This window comes from Palaemon carinicauda, chromosome 10 (genome assembly GCF_036898095.1).
Source record: "Palaemon carinicauda isolate YSFRI2023 chromosome 10, ASM3689809v2, whole genome shotgun sequence".
In the NCBI taxonomy this organism is placed as follows: domain Eukaryota; kingdom Metazoa; phylum Arthropoda; class Malacostraca; order Decapoda; family Palaemonidae; genus Palaemon; species Palaemon carinicauda.
Window position 1 is genome coordinate 132444148 of NC_090734.1, and position 21065 is coordinate 132465212.

Consider the following 21065-nt stretch of genomic DNA (forward strand, 5'->3'; position numbering starts at 1 on the left):
AATATATTTTGCAGAGATCTATTTTGTTTAAAGGCCACGGAAGTTGTGACAGCTCTAACTTCGTGTGTCCTTACCTTCAGCCAAGCTTGGTCTTCCTCATTCAGAAGGGAATGAGCTTCTCGTATTAACAGTCTGATAAAAATAGGATAAAGAATTCTCTGACATAGGCAAAGATGAATTCTTAACTGAACACCATAAAGCTTCAGACGGGCCTCGTAAAGGTTTTAAAATAGAACTTAAGAGCTCTTACAGGACGCTTCTAGCGTCTTGTCCTTTTACAATGAAGAGCTAGATGAAACCGAAGAGGACGGAGGTGTAGTCTTCCAAGTGACACCAATTGAACCACGGATGACAGTGTCTTAACCAGACTCATCCACAGCCTGACAGGGCCGTGTTCCTTCTTCAGCATCTTCTGGATGGATAGCAGGGCTGGGGGTTGATCGTCTTGTTCAGCCATGTCCTCATCAGAGGGTTCCTCATCCGAAACTGATGAGGAAACGGCAACGGAGTGGGCAACGTCTGACTCGCTGAATCCGGTCGCACTGGTGGATGCGTGACGGAGCCGGACACAAGATCATGGTACTGCTGCACAGTCTGTGAACTGTCAACTATGGGGAAGCGAGGAAGTACAGCGACAACCCGAAACTGTCTAGACTGTCTGGGTTGTGCAGACAACCCCTGATCGGGTTGCTGAGGTTGCCGCACTGCGTCACAACAAGTCACCTCTGCTGGTTGTTGAACGTCTTCCTAGTGACACACTGAACGTCCACAATCACCTCCGAGAGTCGCTTAACGTCAACGTGCGACTGGCAACCCACACTGGGTCGCACCGGAGGAGGAACCATCTCAACTGGCGGACGTGAGTAGGATATCTCAGCGTCAACAGGGCGTACAACCAACCGGTAGGAAGGTTGTTGGCAAGAAGGTTCTTCTCCGTAAAAAATCCTCTATCAAGGACTAAGCTTGGACTGCATGTCTTGCAACAAAGCCCAAGGTCTATGGGAGCAGGTGTGGCAACAGACGGGGTTAGCGACTGAAGCGGAACCATTTACCCTCCCTGGAAGCATGTTATGCTTTAATTAAAGTCCATAGGAGGCTAAGCAGCTTAAGGCTCCTCTCCAAATGACAGAGTCCTCAAGGGAATATCAGGAGGAGGGAGAACAGCACTTTCTCATCTACAGGAACCATGTCTGAGAAAAGCTAGGTTATCTCAGTGAGGGTTTCACTGGTGCATAAGCAGCAGACCAGAAGGCAACGTTATGAAACTGCTTGACAGTCTGTGAACTGTCAAAAACTGAACTGTCAACCACAACAGGTGCGTGAGGACATACAGCACTGGTGTATTAGTAGCAGACCAGAAGGCAACGTCATGTAACTGTTTGACAGTCTGTGAGTTGGCAACAACCAAAGCTGTGTGGGGAAGCCTCAACTCCTGACTGACTAGTTTGCTGTGGGCAAGTGGCGGTAACCACAGTGTGTTGCGGAGGCTGACACACCGTGTCAAAACACGGCAGCTTGTGGTAGCTCACGCACGGCAACGGAGTGCTCCGTGTGTCTGTGGGAGTCAGCATACGTCTGGCAGGGTCGACTGCGCATGGGTGGAGGAGCTCTCACAACAAGAGTGTGGGAGCAGGCAGCCATGCCGGGCGCACAACCGTGGTAGGCTGTAGGCCAACGGGTGCATCGTCAACCTTCTCCGCAGTCGGAGTGTGGGAGCTGGCAACAACAAAAGCGGAGTGCTGGTGCGTGGGAGGGACTGCCGTGGGTTGCGGAGCATGCCGCATTGCGTCTAAACACGGCAGCTTGACAGCACCTTCCCACTGCTGATGCGGTAGCTCACGCATGTCAACAGAGGGTGCAGCATGAACATGCGTCTGGCAGGGTCGACTGCGCATCGGTTTGTAGGTTAACAGGTGCAGTGTCAACCTTCTCAGCACGATACTCCTGCATGAAGGAAGCAAGCTGAGACTGCATAGTCTGCAGCATGGACCACTAGGGTCTACCAAAGACGGCAACAAACGGAGCTACTGTCCGTTGTGACTGAGGGTCTAAAACAGCTGGTGCGGCAACAGACGGAGTTACTGCCTGTTGCGGTACCACCTTGCCTCTCTTGGGAGGTGTGCAGTCGTCGGATGACTGCAGCGAGTCCGAACTGACCCAGTGGCTACACCTAGGCCGTTGGACTTGCGCGGAAGGGACCGACTTGCACTTAAAGCTGCAAGATTTGGTCCATGGTTTCTGCGAGAAACCTCTTCCGCAGACGAGGAATAAATGGGCTCTCTCGTCTTTATGTGGGTGGGGCGATCACGTCGGCAACGTGTGTAGATACACCCGAAACCACCGAGGGAAACGTCTGTTCGTCGATCAAGGCCTGTGGAACCCATAAGTCCTTCGACATTACTTCTCCCCTGGGCTTGGGAGCTTGTAAGAGGTATCGGACTAGGTGAACAACTGGCACGAACAGACGAACCCTCAAACGCAACACTGTAACACTTTGCGCATATCACTTTATCACTTTTGATTTTCTGTTTGCACTTATTTCACTGAAATCGAAACTTTAAGTGATTTGTACCTGAAACACGCAATCCTATCCTTCATTAAAAGGTAGTAATTGCGAAAACAGTTTTACAATGCCATAATGAAAGATAAAGAATTCAGTGGCTGGAAAGAGACTAAACACTAGATCAAATAAACTACGTTTAAAATCTCTCACCGCATAAAGCCTGGGAACAAGAATAAAACTCTAGAAACGTTTTACCTTCTTCCCCTACAGCGACTAGGGAGAAGAGTAAAAAACGAGAACAACGTTACCCGCTTGAACGAAACGTTTATTCTCCTCTCTCTCCCTCCGTCTCTATCTCTCTCTCTCTTCTCTCTTGACTTAGAACCTGAGAGAAGAGCCCAATTATATATCGTTAAAACATATTATTTGCTAAAGGAAAAAACTGAAAGGTTTCCCAAATAAAAAGTTCCTTTATTAGAATTAAAACCATTTAAGCTAAGAAAGAATGAACGAAACGCTAGAATCGGTTTACTCTTACTGCAACGTGAAACCGTGAAATACTCTCTCTCTATCGTAACGATAGAGCGCATGTTGAACGTTCTGAACGTCAACAACTGCGGAGACTAAACTAAACGTTAGTTCATCTTTGAAAACAGTACGAGACTATCAAAGAAATTCTTTCAAAAACATTAAAATTAAAAAAGGGATTTTGACGAAGGAAAAATCTATTTCTGGGTCGAACCTGTGACGGCCGGCGAAAAAGTCCTTCTTTGTACTTTTTCTGATATAAATCTTCCAAATATACCAGAGAAAATTAAAAGCATGGAATGCAGAGGTTACAACCCTCGCGCGAGCACCTTGTTGGTGTCGTATATCTAACAAGGGCGTTTGTAAAACACTATTCACAGGCTGTCTTCCATTTAGATAATCCCTTCATCAAAGGGGGAGGGCCGTGACAGGCCCTAGAGAATACAGTTGGGTTACCCTACCGACACCCACCACTCGCGCTCACTAGGTCATCCTTCTGCAAGAACATATGGCTTGGCAAGGAAAGGGTGGGTCCGTACAAAAATAATCGGGAAGGGTTTCGCCGGGCGTCACAGGTCTCTCCCCAGAAATAGATTTTTCCTTCGTCAAAATCCCTTTTCTGGGTCGAACCTGTGACGGCCGGCGAAAAAGTACCAGAGAATGCCTTCCAAGCCCAATAAATTAATAACATAATGAGGAGAATACAATCACCATGTACGACAATACTATGATATAATAAAGTAACCGTCCAATTACCAACCAGCCAAATGACATAGGGAACGTAAGGTTAAATAATAATGACGACAAGGAACCAACTGAGTGTCGAATCGCAAAAGGCATCAAACCTTACATGTCTAAGTATATCTAAACATTAAAGGAACGGTAACTACAATAACAGTTAAACCATAGGAATTAAACATGGCAAATATCATAGGGCTAACGAACTACCAAGGAGAGCGGCGACGTGGTGTGAGTGGCGGGTAGGAGGGAGAAGAGAAGAGATGGAAGAAAGGAAGAAGAGGAGATTAATGGGGAGAGATAAGGCTCCCCTCTGCCATCGTTGGGTATTTAAGGGCCTGTAAGATCTTTAGATATTGGCGTTTGACAACCATAGGGGATTTCCAACCCGTATATTTTTTAAAATCATCAAAGTCCCTGTTCTGGAAATCATTGTTGGAGGCATCTACTGTCCGTATATCATGAGCCTGGGGAAATGATTCCGGATTAGTATGTTTAATGAAGTAGAGGATTTGTTGCCTGATACCGTGAATGGAAATAGTACCTCCTTGTTCCCTGATAACCAAGGAGCCAGACGAGCGGGTGGCAGTTCTAGCTAAAAAGGGGCTTGAGAGTGTGACTGTACACGGAGAAAAATCCTGGGGATGAAGAATAATCTTCCGAGAGGAGCACCTATTTTGCGGATCCTCATTTTTTAGCTAGGGAAGCTTTGTCTGGAAAGGAGTACTTCGGCTGAAGGGAGGAAATCTATGTTTTCCGGGTTTCGTGAGAGCTGCTAGTTCTGATGTTCCATCACCTGAGGCCATAGCCGTTAGAAATAAAGTCTTCCTAAGAAGAGTGATATAAGAGCAGGATTCATTGTCCGTGTCCATCGCAAGTTTGAGAACATCGTTCATAGACCAAGAGTCCTTTTGTGGCCGAACCGAAGGTCGAAGCCTAGCACATGTTTTTGGGGTTGATGAGAAATAGGAATCAGCTAGGTTAATGTTGAACCCAACAAGGCAGATCTTCTTCAAAGCTGACTTGATGGTGGTTAAAGTGCTAACTGTTAGGCCTTTGTCAAATAGGAACCTCAAGAAAGAGATGGCTAAATGCGGGGACATACGAGTATGGTCTGCACTCTTAGGGGACCTACTAGTTGTTAACGGCCGAATCATATTGGCGAATTGTCGAGTCCCTTTTTTGTCCCATTCGATGAAGAGATCGTTTCCGGTTCAATGTTCACATCTCTACGAGCTGCCAACTTCCTGTAGTCCACAAAGTTAGAGTTTTGGCTATCCTTGAGTAATCTGACACAGTGAGTTTGGATACTCGGGTCAGTTTGAGGAACGGGATCCGGATGGGACTGAGTTTCAACTCGAGGAGGAGAGGAAACCAACTGTTCTTGGCCAGTGAGGTGGTACTAAAGCTACTGCGCCCGGGAAGGAGCGTAGTTTGTGTAAAAGTTTTTAGAAGATTCCCTGGGGGAGATAGGGAAATCTTCTTCTAATGGTTCCAATCTCGGGGTAATGCGTCCATGGCATAAGCCCGAGGGTCCAGGGTTGGGGTCACATAACAAGGAAGTTAGTGATTCATCTGAGTTGCGAATAGATCTACCTGGAGGCCTGGAACGAGCCTGAGTATCCACCGGAATGAAATTATGTCTAGAGACCATTCTGACTCCAGTGGATCCGTCCTGGATAGTGAGTCCGCTCTCACATTCTGGCCTCCCGCTAGGTGAGGTGCTGACAGGAACCAGTTCTCTTCTGTTGCCCAGGCGAAGATAGTGACCAGGATCTGATTCAGGTTGGGTGACTTGGATCCTCCCCTGTTGACGTAGTGTACTGCGTCTGTGCTGTCTGACACTACTCTGATGTGGGTCGACCTCGGAGGAGTCTCTCTCTTCAGGGTCAAGAACACTGCCATGGCTTTGAGAACAATGATATGGGACTGTTTCATGGAGAGTGACCAAGAACCTGAAACATCTGATGTTCGGAGTAATTCCCCCCATCCACTTAGAGACGCGGCTGTATGGAATGTCACTTGTGGAGGTGGGAATTGTAGAGGAACCGATTTGGAGAGGTCCTTCGGTTCGGACCATGGGCGTAGTCTCATTTTCAAGACAGAGGGGATCTTCGAGACCATGTCTCTTATAGGTACTGTAGCTCTCTTTCTCCAAACTCGATTGATGTCTTTGAGTTTGGCTTTTATTAGATCTGTTACTGAAGTGAATTGGAAAAGTCCGAGGATACTTTCTAAGGCTCTTCGGACACCTGTTTGTGTTTGAGAAAATTTTTTGATCTTTGAAACTATTCCTCTTACCTTTTGGAAGGGAGAGACAACGTGTGCTTCGAAAGGTCCCACTGAATGGCTAACCATTCTAAGCGGACTGATGGTTGCAGGCGAGATTTTTTGGAGATTGACCCGAAATCACAGGTTGTCGAGAAATTGGAATAATTCCTTCGTAGCTCTGTTGCCTTCTATGACCGGCCAGGCCCAAATGAGCCAACCGGCCAGATAAGCAATGATCTGTATCTCTTGGTTCCTGAGTTGTTCTAACACTCTCTCTCCTAGTTTTGTGAATATCCTGGGATCAATGTTGAGGCCAAAGGGCATGTCTTGAACCCAAAGGCTTTCCTGCTTAGGCGGAAACCCAGATAAGAAGAGAAGTTTCGAGCTAAAGGCGCAAGATAATAGTCGTCGGTAAGATCGACAGAGGTGGTGACGGTCCTACGGGGAAGTAAGGTCCGTACCTGAGAGATAGTCAACATCCGGAACTTGTCGCAGAGAATGTAAGAGTTTAGCTTGACAAGTCCAGGTCCACTCTCAATGCCGCCAAGCCTTTCTTCGGAATTGTGAACAGGTGGCTTTGGAACTTCAGTGATCGATCCCGTTTGATTGCTTCTTCTTGAGTAACCCTGTGGTGTACTCTTCCAGGATGGGAGTGGATTCCTGGGAGAAGGTCACTGGTGGAGGAGGAGGACCTTGTGGCCATTTTCACCTCAAACCTTTAGAGATTATGCTATGAGCCCACAGACCGAAGGTCCAATGGTCTCGAAAGTGGTAAAGTCTACCCCCTACCGGGACCACCGCGTTGTGAGGGGGTGAATCTAGGTACTTTCCTTCTCCGAGGCCCCTTTTTTCTAGGTCCGTCTCGATGGCGAGACTGTCTTCTACTCCTGTAGCTTCCTCTCTGGTGTCCACGAGAGGAGCCTGAGGGTTCGGATCTAGGGCTGTATGCAGGTAAAACATCCCAACGGGGTTGGGCTGTGTACCTGGGGAATCAGTGAGGTAGACCACCTGATGAGGGGGATTTGGATGCATAGACGTCGAATCGGAGGGAGGCTGTGATGACGAGTGGGTAACCGACTATCGATTCCTGTCTGATAGAGGCCTCAGACAGAACGTATTTCCCACAACTAACCCGATCAGACCATCAAACGTGTAGGTCGAATTGGAAGGGCAGATCTTGGAATTATCGTAACCCCCAGACTGACAACATCCTGGTCCAGACAGATCGGGCCTGCCCTTTAGGAAATAATACTGTTACCTTCGGTACCTTGTCTAACCTAACCAAGGCAATCTCTTTCAATCGAATGAATCCGTTGAACGGGAATTCTAGTACCTGGGAGTAAATTCTAGGTCCCCCAGAGGGAGGATGTCTATGCCATCCAGATTTATGGTACCATCTATATATGGAACATGAAAGGCAAATCTCTATGCGTTGTTTTTATCGAAGGAGGTTACTTCGATATGCCTGGGGCTGTAGGGGGAAACTTCTGAGTTCCTGAACGGATCTGACTCACTACCATACTTTTGAGCTCCGTCATAGCCCCTTGGTTTTCCCTAGAATGTGTTGCTTTTAGCAGTCACGGTTTATGCAGGGTAACATGAACATCAGGATCCATTAAGGGTCCTAGGTCGGTGACGTAGGTAATTGCAAAGCTGAAGGCTCAAAATTCATCCCCACCTACCTGCCCGTCCATGGGGTCGTCGTCCAACCTTAGAGAGGACACTCTGAGGAGATAGGGACCTCTAGATGGAGCATTTCTTCCCAACTTTGATAACCAAGGGCGGAGAGCCTCTCTTGCAGGCCAGAGAGATTCATCATCATCTTGACGGGAACCATGTAGGCGAACCTTCTGTAAAAGAAAGGGGACATAAGTCTGGATGTTCCTTGAACTTTGGTTAATGATCCTATTCACAGGCTGGGATCAGCTGTATAACTCATAAAAATCAATTTTAAAGAAAAATCATTTAATGTACTATCTTTTGGGGTATAGTTCGACACTTGTATTCATGAAATGTGACACTGTTGGCGCATCCGCCACAGGTTGGCCACCCCTGACTCAGACGTTCAGAACCGGGTCTAACATTATTTACTGGCTATTAGTATTCTATTGATTCATCTGTTTCAAGGAACAGTAGATAGCCTCTCATGGCATGGTTAGTCTCGACCCGGCCCTTCATTAGAAGGGGCCAACGTTTGGTTCCCAGTACTGAGTGGAAACTTATTTCTATTTGAACACTATGTTGTATGGATATTTATTCATATTTAGGCATAGTTAGAATTGAAAATGCATAAATATAGGCATAATCAATTTATTTCTATTTGAAAACGATGTTGTATGAATATTTATTCATATTTAGGTATAGTTAGAATTGAATATGCACAAATATAGGCACAATCAATTTATTTCTATTTGAACACTATGTTGTATGGATATTTATTCATATTTAGGCATAGTTAGAATTGAATATGTATAAATATAGGCATAATCAATTTATTTCTATTTGAAAACGATGTTGTATGAATATTTATTCATATTTAGGTATAGTTAGAATTGAATATGCACAAATATAGGCACAATCAATTTATTTCTATTTGAACACTATGTTGTATGGATATTTATTCATATTTAGGCATAGTTAGAATTGAAAATGCATAAATATAGGCATAATCAATTTATTTCTATTTGAACACGATGTTGTATGGATATTTATCCATATTTATACATAGTTAGAATTAAATATATGCATAAATATAGGCATAGTTATGTTCATATATTTTTATTTGTACTTTCAAGAATAACTAATGAATATTACCAACGCAAATTCAAAGTGTCATTAAAGTAAATACAGTTTACTTTGTATTCATGTTAAATCCTTTCCTTTACAGCAAAACAAGAGATTGGCCCCCGTGGTCTGAGTGAGCTCTGTCTGTACCGGAGCTCCGGTAACAATCCCCGGTACCAAGGTCCGTCATAGTGACAACGTGAACACCAGAGGAAAACTAATATTAACCTCAATGCTGATCGCCTGTACGATATCCGGTTAAGCCGGAGATTCGATGAAAAGGATCGTAATAACGATATTGTGATTATTTATGAAAAAAAAAGGGGTTCATACCCTGATTCTGATCGTCTGATTGATCTCTGTTTGTAACGGAGAACTAGTGACAAAGGTCCGTCATCGTGAAAACGTGATCCTCAGCGGTACGATAACATTCTGAATGTTTGTGTTATCTCCAGTGAAGCCGGAGATTCGATGAAAAAGGGACCGTAATAATCGGTATCACATTGTTAACTCCGGTTCTGGCCGTCTGCTTGATCTCTGTTTGTACCGGAGATCCGGTAGCAAAGGCCCGTCACCGTGATATCGTGACCGTTCCCGGTACGATAACATTAACCTCAATGAATGATTGTGTTATCTCCCGTGAAGCCGGCCGTAACGGTGTAATTATGATCAAACATGAAAAAGGTTCGTGTGTAAAAGGCTTCAGCCGGAGTCCGAGTGCCGGATTTCACCGTTGCACTCCAAAAATCTGCTCCTGAACGTTAACTAGTTCTCACCCAATGAGTATCCATATAGCGGAGCATAACTCAAGGCGGAGCTAAGCATAACTCACGGAGCTAAGGGTGTCGGTATTAAACGACCCCAATTAATGACTCATACACTAACGTACCTATTAATAGTGTTAGCTATATTAACAGTAACCACATCAATAAAAACGTTTATAATATTAAACGTACTATCATCAACTCTGATACTAAGAGGAGGCTTGAATAACTCGTGATCGTATAAAAACGGAGAACGGGAAATTCACCTCTCTTACTCGAGCTAACAAAGAAAACGAGAGAAGGATAACTCATATCTGAAGAACAGGGAACGAGCAGTCTCTGTTTTCGCTCTCAAGGTTACATAATAAAAAACTAACATCACACAATAAAACAAGAACATTAATAAAATTGATTGCTTTTCTTAGTAATAACCAAGAACGAAGAATAACGTAACAAAAAACAAGGATATAGTCTAAAACGAAGCCTCTGAGGCGAGAACAAACTAACAGACTAAATCGCTAAACTTTAATTCGCTATTCTTTAAATCGCTATTCTTCGTAGGTCCAAATTGGACTTGCAAGCAAATAAATACCATAGTAAAAATTAATGATAACACTAAAAGGCCATAAAACCTAAGTGATATAATCAAGATGACAGAGTACCAGATGGGCAAAATTAACTAGAATATTTACCGAAGCGAACATAACCCAAAATGGCTGCCGATACCTCGGCAAGACAATCGCTTCCAGAACTAAAAACCACCATATTGGAAACAGAACAAATGCCCGGTACTGTCAAAAGCTGCCAAAACAAACTATGGTACTTAACATTGGTAAGGGTGAAGTATCAACGTCAGTCATGTTGAATTAACGACAATCACTTCGAAAAACACTGGGCAAAACACTTATCAACTTTGCTGGTAAGTCCAAAACAGAAGGATGACCTAGTGAGCGCGAGTGGTGGGTGTCGGTAGGGTAACCCAACTGTATTCTCTAGGGCCTGTCACGGCCCTCCCCCTTTGATGAAGGGATTATCTAAATGGAAGACAGCCTGTGAATAGTGTTTTACAAACGCCCTTGTTAGATATACGACACCAACAAGGTGCTCGCGCGAGGGTTGTAACCTCTGCATTCCATGCTTTTAATTTTCTCTGGTATATTTGGAAGATTTATATCAGAAAAAGTACAAAGAAGGACTTTTTCGCCGGCCGTCACAGGTTCGACCCAGAAAAGTATAAATTCTTAAAAGGAAAATACGACATGACGGGCTCAATATTAATTAACTTTGGTTCCAAGTAAGGACCGCCTACTATTAGGAAAGGTCGCATATAAACAAACATAAAAATTAATTTTTATAAGTTTATAATAAATGGAAAGTTAATCGAAGAGGCCTATAAAGGCGGAGAGATATAAAATAAATAGATCTATAACTTGTTAAGCAAAATTACCAAAAACCTAAACACACTTCCGTATAAGGGAAGGGTCGGCCATTTAAAAGTGAAAGAGAGTCCATACTCTCTTCGTCACCAACACTTCCGTCTAAGGGAAGGGTCGGCCATTTAAAAGTGAAAGAGAGTCCATACTCTCTTCGTCACCATAATTAAATCTATCCAAAACGAGTTCAAGTTTTGAAATGAAGATAAAACCCCTGCATAGCGAAAGCTCAAAACTGGAATAGTGTACTTCACCAAATCGTTGTGAAAACAAATCCAGTTAGGGACGGCGTATTTAGTAGGTCTTGCCTGTGGCACGACAGAGGGAAAATTGGTTCGTTGTTGACATCGAGTACTTGAGTACCTACTTGACAGATGGCGCTGTTGATGTACACCCCCACCTGTATAGCGATCGCTGGCGTATTCCTCCCGTAGGTTTTTTCTGTCGGGCAGCAGGGATGCAGCTATATGATCATCGGGTAAGTTTGATATTGAAAATATCCATTTTACCAAAGGGAATGAACATTATCATTATCATAATTATTTTTAAGTCAACTCTTCCCTTTAAAGTGTTACATCATCATCTATTTAATCTGTCTTCCTAAACTCTTACCAGGGCTAGGTCTTTGTCCATATTTCCCCCAAATTTCTTTGACCTTTCAGGTTTTAGTACTGCCACTTCCATATTTTTTTTCCAAGTAATTGTTTCTTATTTCTTCTTATCACATGTCCAAACTATTTCAATCAACAACAGCTTGTACTTCCTTTTTGATGAATTTTGGAAAAGTGAATCAAAATATGATAAATGAATAAAACAAAAATTAAAGCAACAAAGATTTAGCACTCATACAAATCTGCCTTTTACCTATAATGAATAACTGGTCAGGTGGAACAGAAGAATCTCTGGTTCTAACCTACCATTATTTGGACCTTTGGAAATCTGCATTGAGATATCTTTGACCTCCAGACATGAATTAAAAACAGTCTCCAGTCCCACCGCAAGAATCCAACTTATACAGTACTGTACTTAAAAGTCAAAATCCACAACTGTTACGGACAAAAAGCTTCTACATGGATGTTATATGAAAAAAAAGTCAAGAAGTTGTTACATTTCATGAATATTCACTTTGAAAATTAATCTTTAAAAATTCTATATCCAGATTATTGTAATCAAGAAAAGGGAGCTGGTATTTTTATATAAAAGAACATTGAGAAAATTAGCCATATTTGAACAATCACAGAATACATAAAACCGTAAATTACACAGACGCAAGTATAACAACCAAGCAAGACACATCACAATGGGAAAATATTCAGTACAGTATATTATTACAAACAATACCCCTACAGATGTCCCTCTGTTTATACTGTATACAGAGGCATAATACACTGTACCATAGGATTATTTGAAAATGTAAACGTAATATTTACAGATATTTCTTTATTATATATACTGCAATAACTAAATGTAAATGGCTGCTGTACTAAAAAAAAATGCTATAAAGGGATTTTGACGAAGGAAAAATCTATTTCTGGGCGAGGGACCTGTGTCGCCCAGTGAAATGCTCCTCTAGCACCATTTCTAAGGCATAGTTATTGCTGAATATACCAGAGAAAAAAAAAGATGCATGGAATGCCAGGAATAAACCTAGCTCGCTCACTCCTTGAGTGTCAGTATAGAAAACTGGGGCGTGATTGAGCCACGACCATAGATCCCTCACCAATTAGACCTCTCCTTCATCAACATCCTCCCTCTCTACAAAAAAAAAAAATCTGTTCACGTTCAGCACTGATGCAATGCTACAGCCTTAAACTTTTAAAACAACACAACCACCTAATATTTTCATTCATTGTAGATTTACAAAATCATCAATTTATTTACAGAATGTAAACCAAAAAAAAAATTAAATACTGTAAAAAGAATTAAACGAGTAAATCTTTAAATCCTTTCACAAGCTAATTTAATTTTGTGTGATTCATATAAAAGTACAGCAAATTTATTCTTGTTTTGTCAGAAACTCATCATTATAACAAGACTATTTGGGCTCAGGTTGATTAAAGTAAAATGCATAGTAGCTTGCGACTCTGATAGTTAACTGAATCATAATTAAGAACTGTGAAATAAAGAGTAGAGCTTTTAGATTAAGGTCCAGTAATGGGTTTGATTAAAGTACAGCACAATAATGGGTTCATATTGAAAATAAAATCAATTTATAAAATCCCTACCTCCCTCCCTATATATGTACCCATACATAAGCCACAACACCAATTACCAATCTTAGGCCACAATGAACACTGATAACAATCAGACATCATGGATAGAAATACAGAGGATTGTATCAGGGATGAGTTTTGTCCCCAGATCAATTTTAAATATACGAGGAAATTACTTATGGAAGGGATTAGTATTGGAGTCAATGTAAAAGAAAAAAAAATATGTAGATGACACAGTAATAATTATTGACACTACCAAAATTACGAAGACTTCTGGATACACTGAACACAGAGCGTGAATTAATGGGACTTGGAATAAATGTAAGAAAACCTTAAGTGATAGTGGTATCAAATACCTCAGAACCACTAAAGGGATTTTGACGAAGGAAAAATTTATTTCTGGGCTCGACCTGTGTCGCCCAGTGAAATGCTCCTCTAGCACCATTTCTAAGGAATAGTTATTGCTGAATATACCAGAGAAAAAAAGAGATGCATGGAATGCCAGGAATAAACCTAGCTCGCTCACTCTTTGAGCGTCGGTATAGAAAACTGGGGCGTGAATGAACCACGACCATAGATCCCTCACCAATTAGACCTCTCCTTCATCAACATCCCCCCTCTCTACAATGAAAGAATAAAGCAATCAAACAACTCAGGATGGTAGAGCAAAACACGAAATATTGAGAATCTTGACAGCTAAAACATTCCTTTAAGAAAATGAAAATTATACTGACGAAAAAAATTGGTTCACAAATAAGAATAAGAGCTTTAAGAACATGTGTGTGGTCCACCTTTACGTATGGGTCAGAGAGCTAGACAATAACAAGTGACCTAAGAAACAAGCTGAATGGAGAAGAGATGTGGTTTTACAGGAAGCTGCTCAGAATATCTTGGAAGGACAAAGTAACTAATGACGAGGTAATGGCAAGACTTGGAGTGCAAAGACCAATGGTAAAGGAAATAAGAGAGATAACAAAGTCTTCTTGGGCAAGTCATAAGAGAAAAAAATAGTGCACTTATGTCTCCCTGGGAGGATAGAGGGCAGGAGATTGAAGGGGAGGCAGAGGAAAAAGTACATGAACAGTATTGTGGTGGGCTTGGAGGATCATTATGCACCAAATCAAGTGATACAAATAGCTAGAGACAGGGAGAGGTGGAGGCGACTGACCGACAACGTCCAGGACACAACACTTCAGTAAGAGAAGCAATTAAATATTGCCCTCTTCATTTTTCATATTAACAAAATATAAAACTACGTCCTTTTAAATACTGACAAACACAGCATCAGTCAAAATTAGTGGCTACAAATCAAATCTCAGCAAGTTAATGGTTAAACATTAAGCAGCAAATAGGAATTATGGAAGACATAAACAAATTAATGTCTCAAATCTAATGTCCTCACCAGAAATAAATCTTCCATAAGAAATGTTTTTTCAAAGAATATTATTAGCAACAAAAGCAAACTAAGCAGCCTTAGCAGTGAGCTGATATCAGGGTTTAAGGCACACCAATAGGAGTTTCAAAAATTTATCTTTATTCAAACTGATGTCTTTTAATGGATCTTTAGGTGGCGCAACCTTGGATTTAGTTGAGAGGCTTGCATCTTGCAGTCCGTTAACTCCAGCAATATTTTGCTTTGGGATGCTGGAATACTGTAAAATAAATTCATGAACTATGAGTAAAAACCACCAAGATTATAGCCCTTGGTTACTTTGAAAACTGCATCACTTCTACCATGCAGACACTGGAAAACATTAATACATTGTAAAAAAAATCTAAGGTTTTCCAGACTGGAATTTCCAAGATTCCCTATCGTATTATTTTTTCGCCCTGTAAGACATAATGACTATTCATTGCCTTTTGTTCTCAGAAATGTTAAGACCAGCTTGCATAAGCTTCATTAGTAATTACAGTAAACAAACAACTTCAGCACAAAAAAAATTTCTAATTCAGTTTCATCTTTTAAAGGTGTATGTACTACAGAACGTATAGAAGAAAATTACTCCCCGTAATAAATTCTAATATTGTATATAACACTGCGAAATACTAAAGATTAAATCATTCAAGAAAGCATAAGTGTCAAAACTATACATATGATCTATCATTTAAATGATTTACATGTGATGTTCTTGCACATTATCAGTTTTTTCTACCCTTGAAAAGTTATTCTTGAGTGTAACATTTTCATTGCATTTCTTTAAATTGCGAGAATCCCAAATATCAAATTACCCGTAGTAGCTCTATCTACACAGCTTTGACTTGATAATCTATTTAAAATATCTATAATAACAATAGCAGACTGTTGATACTGTATTACTGTATACAGTATCAAGATGTCCCTACCACACAGTAAAATCTGAAAATGACCTTGCTCATTTTATTTGGACAGATTTTCTGTATTTCACTCAGTAAAATCTCAAGTTCCTTCACTGAGCAATGAGAAGGAACATCATATCTCATGTTCACCTTTTTTTATCCTGTCTAATAGATTTTATACTGTAATGGTGATAAAAAAAAGATAAGTAAAGTAGTATGAAATGGGGAAAAAGTCATGTCTTGAACATGTTAATTACAACAGAAATTTGATCATTCCAGACAATAGTTTGAAAATTGGATATAATCACCTTTATTTTGGGGACTATTTCAAAGAAAAAGGTCACATAACATCAAGAATAGAAAAGAAAGACCACAAAACATGAAGGAAAACATCATCATCAAATTCATTAAGTATGAACTCAGAAATGAATTATCTCAACAGGATTAAAGCAGTAAATTCTACAACAGAAAATCATTTTAAACCAAAGGCAAAAACTGTGGAACAAAGTCCTAAGTATTCCTGTAATGGTTAAATCATGTTGCATAGGATCTGGTATACTGTACAGTATATGCATTTTGGTTATGTACTATGATAAAGATGGATACAAACTTATAATTCTGTATCGACAAAAGAGATGTTACAGTACAGTATATACAACCTCTTTGGTATAATAAAGTGACAAGCTCTAACTGGGAATGGTAGCAAATGATTTGTTTTGAAAATTTATATTAAAATTTTATGCACCAAATGGATGGAAGTGGTCTATTATTCAAAAGTTCTACAGTAGTCCACATTCCATGTCCATCATGAATTGCATTCCATGTCTGAATGAATAGTTTTCATGCTGACCCATTTATTCGACTTACTAAAAATTCTTATGACTGAATATCATGATTCACATACAGTATCTGGCAGCAATCATCTATTTTTGGTATGAACTTATCTTTATACAATAGGAACACAGTTGTAGAGAAAGATATACATTTAAGAGGACAGAGGTGAAGGGAAATTTAGGTTTGAAAAAATTTCTAGAGCATAACGATTTCACACAAAAAATCACAATTTTTTTTAAGGCAATTTAGATTTTTTCTAGCTACAAACTTGAATTGTTTAACTGGAGTATAATTTCAGCGAACTGGAAACTTGGCTGCTAAATATTTATAATAAGGTGTAGGTAGTTATTGGCGGGTAGCGAGCCAGTTCACTGAGTAGCCACTTTAACCTTAACCTAGGACTTGCGGGGTGGATGAGGTAGGAAGTGTAACCTAAAGGATTCAGGTTTGTATTGTTTATTAAAAATGATATTTTAATTATAAAATAAATTTTTGAATATACTTACCCGGTGAATATATAATAGCTGAATATATAATAGCTGCAACTCTGTTGCTCGACAGACAAAAAACAGTAAAAACTCGCCAGCGATCGCTATACAGGTTGCGGGTGTGCCCACCAGCGCCAACTGTCGGCCAGATACCACTCTCGATGTAAACAAAGACTCAATTTCTTCTCATCCCACTGCGTCTCTATTGGGGAGGAAGGGAGGGTCGTTTAATTTATATATTCACCGGGTAAGTATATTCAAAAATTTATTTTATAATTAAAATATCATTTTTAAATATTTAACTTAGCCGGTGAATATATAATAGCTGATTCACACCCAAGGAGGTGGGTAGAGACCAGTTAAATATGTTTACATCGTATAAGCTAAGAGTTTTTATTTCATTTTGGAAGTTATCAATATAACAAAAACAAAATAAATAGGTACCTGGTAAGGAAGTCGACTTAGACGATTACTCTGCCTTGTAAGTACGTCTTCCTTACGGAGCCTCGCGATCCTCTTAGGATGCTGACAGACCCCTAGGAGCTGAAGTATCAAGGGCTGCAACCCATACAACAGGACCTCATCAAACCCCTAATCTGGGCGCTCTCAAGAAATGACTTTGACCACCCGCCAAATCAACCAGGATGCGAAAGGCTTCTTAGCCTTCCGGACAAGCCATAAAAAACAACATTAAAAACATTTCAAGAGACAGATTAAAAGGATATGGAATTAGGGAATTGTAGTGGTTGAGCCCTCACCCACTACTGCACTCGCTGCTACGAATGGTCCCAGTGTGTAGCAGTTCTCGTAAAGAGACTGGACATCTTTCAAGTAAAATGACGCGAACACTGACTTGCTTCTCCAATAGGTTGCGTCCATTATACTTTGCAGAGATCTATTTTGCTTAAAGGCCACGGAAGTTGCTACAGCTCTAACCTCGTGCGTCTTAACCTTAAGCAAAGATCGGTCTTCCTCACTCAGATGTGAATGAGCTTCTCGTATTAACAATCTGATAAAGTATGACAAAGCATTCTTTGACATAGGCAAGGATGGTTTCTTAACTGAACACCATAAAGCTTCAGATTGGCCTCGTAAAGGTTTAGTACGATCTAAGTAGAACTTAAGAGCTCTAACAGGGCATAAGACTCTTTCTAGTTCATTGCCTACGATCTCCGATAAGCTGGGAATATCGAAAGATTTAGGCCAAGGACGAGAAGGTAGCTCATTTTTGGCTAGAAAACCAAGTTGCAGCGAACAAGTAGCTTTTTCCGACGAAAATCCGATGTTCTTGCTGAAGGCATGAATCTCACTGACTCTTTTAGCCGAGGCTAAGCATACCAGGAAAAGAGTCTTAAGAGTGAGATCTTTCAGGGAGGCTGACTGTAAAGGCTCAAACCTGTCTGACATGAGGAATCTTAGGACCACGTCTAAATTCCACCCAGGAGTAGCCAAACGACGCTCCTTAGTGGTCTCGAAAGACTTAAGGAGGTCTTGCAGATCTTTATTGTTGGAAAGATCTAAGCCTCTATGCCGGAAGACCGATGCCAACATGCTTCTGTAGCCCTTGATAGTGGGAGCTGAAAGGGATCGTCCTTTTCTCAGGTATAAGAGAAAATCAGCTATTTGGGCTACAGAGGTACTGGTCGAGGATACAGAAACTGACTTGCACCAGTCTCGGAAGACTTCCCACTTCGATTGGTAGACTCTAATGGTAGACGCTCTCCTTGCTCTAGCAATCGCACTGGCTGCCTCCTTCGAAAAGCCTCTAGCTCTCGAGAGTCTTTCGATAGTCTGAAGGCAGTCAGACGAAGAGCGTGGAGGCTTTGGTGTACCTTCTTTACGTGTGGCTGACGTAGAAGGTCTACTCTTAGAGGAAGACTTCTGGGAACGTCTACTAACCATCGAAGTACCTCGGTGAACCATTCTCTCGCGGGCCAGAGGGGAGCAACTAACGTCAACCTTGTCCCTTCGTGAGAGGCGAACTTCTGCAGTACCTTGTTGACAATCTTGAATGGTGGGAATGCGTAAAGATCCAGATGTGACCAATCTAGGAGGAAGGCATCTATATGTATTGCTGCTGGGTCCGGGACTGGAGAGCAATAGATTGGAAGCCTCTTGGTCAGCGAGGTTGCAAAGAGATCTATGGTGGGTTGACCCCAAGTGGCCCAAAGTCTCTTGCACACATCCTTGTGGAGGGTCCATTCGGTTAGAATTACTTGACCTTTCTGACTGAGACAATCTGCTAGGACGTTCAAGTCGCCCTGGATGAACCTCGTTACTAGGGAGATGCCTCGACCTTTTGACCAGATGAGCAGGTCCCTTGCGATCTCGTACAACGTCAGTGAGTGGGTACCTCCCTGTTTGGAGATGTACGCCAAGGCCGTGGTGTTGTCCGAGTTTACTTCCACCACTTTGCCTCGAAGGAGATACTCGAAGCTTTTCAAGGCCAGATGAACTGCCAACAGCTCCTTGCAGTTGATATGCATGCTCCTCTGACTCGAGTTCCACAGACCTGAGCATTCCCGACCGTCCAGCGTCGTGCCCCAGCCCAAGTCCGATGCGTCCGAGAAGAGAACGTGGTTGGGTATCTGAACTGCCAGGGGAAGACCCTCTCTTAGGTTGATATTGTCCTTCCACCAAGTCAGACAAGACTTTATCTTTCCGGAAATCGGGATCGAGACCGCCTCTAGCGTCTTGTCCTTTTTCCAGTGAAAAGCCAGATGGAATTGAAGAGGACGGAGGTGTAGTCTTCCTAGTGATACAAATTGCTCCAGGGATGACAGCGTCCCTACCAGACTCATCCACAGCCTGACTGAGCAGCTTTCTTTCTTCAGCATCTTCTGGATGGAGAGCAGGGCTTGATCTATTCTGGGGGCCGACGGAAAAGCCCGAAAAGCTTGACTGTGAATCTCCATCCCTAAATACAGAATAGTTTGGGATGGGACCAGCTGCGACTTTTCCAAATTGACTAGGAGTCCCAATTCCTTGGTCAGATCTAGAGTCCACTTGAGATCCTTCAGACAGCGACGACTGGAAGAGGCTCTGAGAAGCCAGTCGTCCAAATAAAGGGAGGCTCGGATGTCCGATAAGTGGAGGAATTTCGCCACATTCCTCATCAGCCTCGTAAATACGAGAGGAGCTGTGCTTAGGCCAAAGCACAGGGCCCGAAACTGGTAAACCACATCTTCGAAGACGAATCTCAGAAAAGGTTGGGAGTCTGAGTGAATGGGGATGTGGAAGTAGGCGTCCCTTAGGTCTAGCGAGACCATCCAGTCTTCCTTTCTGACCGCTGCTAAGACTGACTTTGTGGTCTCCATGGAAAACTTCGTCTTTGTGACAAAGACATTCAGAGCACTGACGTCTAGCACCGGTCTCCAACCTCCTGTCTTCTTTGATACTAGGAAGAGACGGTTGTAAAACCCCGGTGATTGAAGGTCCGAGACTTTGACCACCGCTCCCTTCTCTAGTAAAAGACACACTTCCAGTTTCAGGGCTTGTCTCTTTTCTTCCTCTCTGTACCTGGGAGAGAGATCGATGGGGGACGTCGCTAGAGGGGGTTTGCGTACAAAAGGGATTTTGTACCCCTCTCTGAGTAACCTCACAGATTGTTGATCTGCGCCTCTCCTCTCCCAGGCTTGCCAGAAGTTCTTGAGTCTGGCTCCTACTGCTGTCTGAAGTTGCGGGCAGTCAGACTCTGCTTTTAGAGGACTTGGATCCTTTCCTCTTCCCTCATTTCCCTTCGGCACGAGCACCTCCCCTGCTGGAGGCTCTGCCACGAAAGGGCGGAATAAAACGAGACGCTGGAGTGTCTATCCTCGGTCTAGCAGACAATGTAGGCAAAGGGGGAGCTTTGCGAGCTGAGGACGCAACTAGATCGTGGGTGTCCTTCTGAACTAAAGACAAGGCAATTTCCTTAACCAAGACTTCAGGAAACAGGCACTTGGAAAGGGGAGCAAAGAGTAGCTCAGATCTTTGGCATGGCGTCACTCCAGCAGACAGGAAAGAACATAGAGACTCTCGCTTCTTCAGGACTCCGGACGTGAATGAGGCGGCAAGTTCGTTGGACCCATCACGGACGGCCTTGTCCATGCAGGACATAATGAGCAAGGAAACATCCTTATCTGCAGAAGAGATTTTCCTACTCAGGGCTCCTAGACACCAGTCTAAGAAGTTAAGGACTTCGAAAGCCGTAA

General features: G+C 42.3%; 1 protein-coding gene across 3 annotated transcripts in view; it reads right to left on the bottom strand.

Moving 5' to 3' along the window:
- Positions 1 to 21065, bottom strand: part of Glys (glycogen [starch] synthase) — a 113507-nt gene that overhangs the window by 46515 nt on the left and 45927 nt on the right. For 2 of the 3 annotated variants that reach the window (XM_068381922.1, XM_068381921.1), the window contains exon 5: positions 14812 to 14886. The exons of the other annotated variant lie outside the window; for it this stretch is intronic. In XM_068381922.1, the coding sequence (XP_068238023.1) occupies positions 14812 to 14886 (75 nt within the window). The remainder of the gene's footprint in view (positions 1 to 14811; positions 14887 to 21065) is intronic. 3 annotated transcript variants of the gene reach the window in all.